We start from the raw sequence: 6,000 nt of genomic DNA on the forward strand, positions 1-6,000 counted from the left end.
CTCCGCTCCCTGCCTACACGGGGATGGTGGCAGCAGTAGTCGGGTGGCCTGAATCACCCGCCTCAAGGAGACCTGCCCGCCGGCGGCGCCACCTCCCCGTGCCGGAGCTCGCCGTTCGCGGGCTCTGGGGCAGGGGCGCTCCCAGCTTCCGCCCCGAGCCTGTAACCCAACACCCCACCTCGCGGTGGCCGCGCAGTCCCCGCCCCCGCCCGTGCGCGCCCGGAACCCGTTCCGAGCCCGGAGCCCGAAGCGCGGCAGGCAGAGCAGGTCCCAGCTGGGGGCTGGGGGCTGCGGCGGGAGGGCGAGGGCGGCTAACCTTTCTCTGCTGCTTCTCCCAGGCCGGGTCCAGAAGCAGGTCCCGGTCCCAGTCCTCTTCGGGCTGCATGTAGTCATTGGTTTGCTGTGAATCATAATGGTCCATGATGGTGTGCGCGTGCTAGGGGCTGAATTTCTTCCTCCACCTTCTCTACGGGCGACGGCGGCGGCTGCCCTGGCGTGGGGAGGGAGTCGGCCGGGCTGGGCGGGCTGGCGGGGCCGGGCTAGCTCCCCTGCGCCGGGTTCCGCCGCGGCGCTGCTCGAGGAGGCTGCGAGTGCTGGCAGAGACAGCGGCGGCTGGAGCTCGCGGACTGCCTGCCTCGGGGCGGGCGCTCGGACCTAATCTCCACGCACACTGAGCGAGGCGGACACACTCGCGCTGCGGGAGCCGAGGCGGGAGGGGGCGGGGGAAAGGGGCAGAGCCCTCCCGAGGTTCTCCATTGGCCAGACCGAGTTGCCCAAACTTCCCCCCATCGCCTCTCATTGGGAATTCCTGGCATCCGTCAGGCGGGCTGCGGTGCATATAGGTGGACTAGGCGGCCCCCTCCCAGCGCGCACGCCCCCGCCCACTCTCCGGGTTCCCACTCCCCCGCGGCTCATGTGACACCAGCTTAAGCTGAGCAGGACCGAAGCCGGGGGACGCCTCCAGAGCTCGGGGACCAGGCGACATCGCGCTTGGGAACCCCGGGAGCCACCGGGAATTGGACCCATTCCCCGCCCGAGAGAAGGCCCTGAAGTTGGGCGCACAGGCGTTGTTGCGCTCCCACGCGTGTTTCAAACCCCCGGCCGGCGGGGGCTGGAGAAGCGCAGAGAAACCGAGGGAGCATTTTATTTTTTCCTTCTCAGGGAACCTGGTCTGGACAAGTCGGCACCCTAGGAAAGGGGGCGGGGAGGGGCCCCTTAGGGGAAAGGAATTTCCTGGGAATTTCCTGACTCCACCACCATCCCCGCCCCTCCCGGGGCGACCCGGCTGATCCCAGCCCTGTGGGAGCCAGGTTTCTCGCCAATAAACGTCCTTCTGAGGCCACTGAGCTTTCCCGCGTCCATACAGGGTCCTCCAGGGGCCGGCGCTTAGACTCAGGGGACTGCTCCGCCGCGGGCTTTCTGGGTGGAGGCTGCGTTGCCCGGCTCCCCGGTATTCCAGCGGGCAAGCTTTATGGCTGGAGCTGTCTTTGATTGGCCTTCCCCTTCACACAGACCCTCAGCAACACCCTAAAAACTGGGAAGAAGGGCCCTACAGCATAGCCCCTTGCCATATACACACACCTGACATATGAGGAAACTAAGGTCCGAAGAGCTGAGCTGGACAAGAGTTTTAGCAGGCTCAGGACTCCGAAGGCCAATACTGTAACCTTATGCCCAATAAACAAAGCCTTACTGTTACTGGATGAGGAAGGAGAACAAGATTGACTATACTGCTGCTTGGAACCTGGATGGCCTTTCTCAGACCTAAGAAGAATGAAACCTGTTAGTCCAGCCATGATAGCTCCTAGGGAGAGGAGAGGCAGGGCTCACATCCAGATGGGCTCCCCTGTGGAATGGTGAGTCTAGAAATCAGTAGTCATTTCTTCAATAGATGGTTCCCATGTGGACAGTGGAAGTGTCAGTGTCACCACTATACCTAGCATGGTAGGGCTTAATTTATATAGTCATCCTTCCTATTCAGGAGGATTGATTCCAAGACCCCTGCAGATACCAAAATCTACAGATGCTCAAGTCTGTTACATAAAATGGCATAATATTATGTAAAACCTACATATATCCCCCTGTATACTTTGAGTCACCTCTAGGTTACTTATGATACTGATACAATGTAAATGCTATGTAAATAGCTGTTACACTGTATTGTGTAGGGAATAATGACAAGAAAAAGAAGTGTATACATTCATCAATATTCCCCCAGAATATTTTCAATCTGGTTGGTTGCATAGCAGATTCAGAAGCAGGAAATGGAAGGACAACTGTATTTGTAGAATGAATGGCTAGGTCAACTGCAAAACACAAACACACATGAGTTCACAAGCAAATATGTCAATCCAGAGGTGAGTGAAGGAGTTAGAAGAAAACATTCACTGATAGGAAATTCCCTGAACTAAAATACTTGAGAGGCCATGTATGGATAAGGCAAAGAAAGTGCCTTTGATTCTTGGAGAAGCCAGCTGATGCTGTTGTAAGCAGATATTGGCAGTGTTGGTCCACGCATCATTAGTCACCCACACACGTTTATGCAAGTGTCACCATCAGCACGGTGCCTTCCACAAGCTGCTGGCCAAGGAAGCACTGCTTCTGAGCCACAGAGACAGTGGATTTATGGACTATTTTATAACCACTTCTAAACTATGGCTCTAAACCTAACATAGAGGGTAATGATGGTGCTATATCTATTTATTCACTCAATAAATATTTCTGAGCACTGTCTGTTAGGAAATGTGCTAGACATTGTGTACATAGAGATGAAAAAGACACAATCCCTGCCCCCATGCAGCCCAGCAAGGGCAGATGCAGAAACAAAACTGTGATGCAGAGAGTGGATGCAGGAAGAGATCTGAGGGGGTTCTATAGGCACACAGAGGAGGAGCTCAAAGCTGCATGGGAAAGGAGGCCTGTGTTTACCCTTTTGAAGGAAGTGAAACTTGAGTGAGACTTAAGGAATGAGAGACAGAGTGTAGGAGCTCATTCCAGGCAGAAGGAACAGCATAAGCTAACAGGGACAGGAACCAGCAGGGTATACAGAGGAATGCCTTGCATAGGCTGGAATGGGCTAGAACAAGGCCAGGTGGGGCAGGGGTGGGAAGTGTTTAGTGTTGCAGAGGTGGGCTCATATGCTGTGTCCAGTGTTGTCTAAGGGGAACAAGGCTGGCTGGACCAGTTGCAGAGGTGTTATCATAGTCCAGATAGGAATGGAGAACAGTAGATAGACAAAATACTCAAGAGCTAAAACTGAGACACCTAAGAATTTTATTTGACATATGGAAGAGACAGGAGTTTTCATTGAGATCTAATATGGAAAGAAAATGTACTTTACCTACAGTGTGTTATCCTATTTAAGCTCCTTCTAAGAGGAAAAAAATGAACCAAGGTTCAGGTAGCTAGTCCAAATTTGCAGTGACTCCTAGACCCATGCCTTTATCCAGTGATTCTCAACCACAGAATATTCACACACCTGCCCCCATGGGATATTTATCAATGTGCAATCATTTTTGTTTTGAGGGGAGACTTTGCTACCGGGGAATGAACCCAAAGTGTTTAACCACCAAGCCACATCCCCAGCCCTTTTTTATATTTTATTTAGAGACAGGGTCTCACTGAGTTCCTTAGGGCCTTGCTAAGTTGCTGAGGCTGACTGAACTTGAGATCCTCCTGTTTCAGCCTCCAGAGCCACTGGGATTACAGGTGTGCACCACCATGCCTGGCTCAACGTGTAATCATTTTTGATTGTCACAGCAGATGAGTTATTATTGACATCAGGTGGAGGGAGGTCAGGGTTGCTGCTAAACATCCTACAAATGGATGGAACCACCTTCCCACAACAGGGAATCTTCTGGCCCCAAATCCCAGTAGTGCTGAGGTTGAGAAATTCTGCTTTAATCAGGAGTTTATAGTTTGGGTGATCTGAAGAATGGCAGAAGTACAACCAACTGAGACAGAACAGAAGACAAGGTTTGGGAGCAGAATCTTTGTGTGTGTGTGTGTGTGTGTGTGTGTGTGTGTGTGTGTGGTTTTTGCTGGGGATTGAACCCAGAGCATGGGTGGTATTGATACCATGAGAAGATCATGAAGGATACCCATGTGGAGATGAGAAGAGAACCAAGGCAGAACTCTGACCTGCAATACTTAGAGAACCAGATCCCTGAAAGAGACAGAGAGGAAATGATCACCCAGAAACAAGGAGAGTCTAGAACTTACTGTGTTGAGCTGGTCAAGGAAATTAGATTTCAAAGTGAGAGGAACCAGCAATATCAGCTATATCAGAAAAGTCTGGAAAGTAAGGCCCCAAAGTATTCTTTGGACGGGCTGAAGTTGTGGTTCAGTGGTAGAGGGCTCGCCTAGCATGCACGAGGCACTGGGTTCGATCCTCAGCACCACATCAATGTAAAATAAAAATATGGTGTCCACCTAAAACTTAAAAATAAATATCTTTTTTAAAAAAGTATTCTTTGGATATGACAGTGAAAAATTCACTGATGGCCTTGGCCTGTGGATTTTAGGAGTGGCTGAAGCTGTGAATTTAAGAAGCAGTAGGAGAGAGGGGCATGGTGGGACATGCCTATAATCTGGTGACTCAGGAGGCTGAGTCAGGAGGATTGCAAGTCCAAAGCCAGCCTCAGCAATTTAAGCAAGGCCCTGTCTCAAAAAGGGCTGGAGATGTGGCTCAGTGATTAAGCACCCCTGGCTTCAATCCTGGTACCAAAAAGAAGAAGAAGAGAAAGGAGAAGAAGAAGAAGAAAATTAGGAGGTGAAATAATGAAAACAGTTAATATAGAAGGGGAAAAATCAGGGACTGGGGTTGTGGTTCAGTAGTAGAGTGCTTGCCTAGCACATGTGAGACACTGGGTTTGATCCTCAGAACCATATAAAATTAAATAAATAGAAGTAGTATGTCCATCTACAACTAAACAATTTTAAAAAAAGGCAGGGGTGGGTGGCTGGGGCTGGGGCTCAGCCATAGCACACTTGTCTGGCATGTGTGAGGTTCAATTCTCATCACCGTGTATAATAAATAAAATAAATATCTATCAACAACTAAAAAAAATTTTTTTTAAAGCAAGGGAAACAATAATAGGTAGTAACTAGAGGGAGACTGTGGTCAAAGGAGGATTTCTTCTAGAATTGGAGAAACTGGATTTGCTTATAGTCTGAGAAGAAGGATACAGTTGAGAGGAAAGGGTTGACAATATAAGCAAAAGAAAGTTAGGGATGGGGTTGGGGTTGTGGCTCAGTGGTACAGCGCTCGCCTAGCACATGGGAGGCACTGGGTTCAAACCTCAGCAGCGTGTAAAAAATGAAATAAAGATATCATGTCCAATATCCACCTACAACTAAAAAATAGATATTAAAAAAAATGTGCTCCATTTAAAAAAGATAGAAAGAAAGTTAGAGATAGCATGAAGTCATTGAGGCAGGACTCTGTTGGGTTCAAGGACACCCATTAAAGAATAGACCATGAGGGCTGGGGATGTGGCTCAAGCGGTAGTGCACTCGGCTGGCATGCGTGCGGCCCGGGTTCGATCCTCAGCACCACATACAAAAACAAAGATGTTGTGTCTGCCAAAAACTAAAAAAAAATAATAAATATTAAAAAATTCTCTTCTCTCTCTCTCTCTCTCTCTCTCTCTCTCTCTCTCTCTCTGAAAAAAAAAAAGAATAGACCATGAATAAGAAGAAAGACCCTGGTCTTCTGAGAAACGAAGAGGGAAGTAAGAATTGGTGAGGCTGTGAGGATAGCATGTGGGAAGGGAGTCAGGAAGTGGGTGGGAACATCACTGAGGGTCTTGGTCTTCTCAATAAGGGAGGAGGCCCTAATGAACCAAAGCTGGTGAATGGATGAACTGACCAGTCTTCTAACTAGCACAATCACACTAGTGATGTGACACTGCTGATACGAGTCCTAGTCCTGACATACAAGAAACATGACCACTAAAAATGTTCAATTTTTTTTATAGGGATGTTAAGGTATGTTTATAG

The 6,000-nt window shown here is 49.4% G+C and overlaps 1 protein-coding gene across 3 annotated transcripts in view; it reads right to left on the reverse strand.

Annotated features, from left to right (window-relative positions):
• Window positions 1-895, reverse strand: part of ACTN1 (actinin alpha 1) — a 94,738-nt gene extending 93,843 nt beyond the window's left edge. For 2 of the 3 annotated variants that reach the window (XM_081290122.1, XM_081290121.1), the window contains exon 1: window positions 317-894. In XM_081290122.1, the coding sequence (XP_081146248.1) occupies window positions 317-421 (105 nt within the window). In that variant the 5' untranslated portion in view covers window positions 422-894. Of the gene's footprint in view, window positions 1-316 lie in introns of all 3 variants that reach the window. The other variant, XM_081290120.1, reaches the window with a different exon arrangement.
• Window positions 896-6,000: the final 5,105 nt, after the last annotated feature.

The sequence above is a fragment of the Spermophilus citellus genome (genome assembly GCF_964194105.1).
Source record: "Spermophilus citellus genome assembly, chromosome: 4".
NCBI lineage: Eukaryota > Metazoa > Chordata > Mammalia > Rodentia > Sciuridae > Spermophilus > Spermophilus citellus.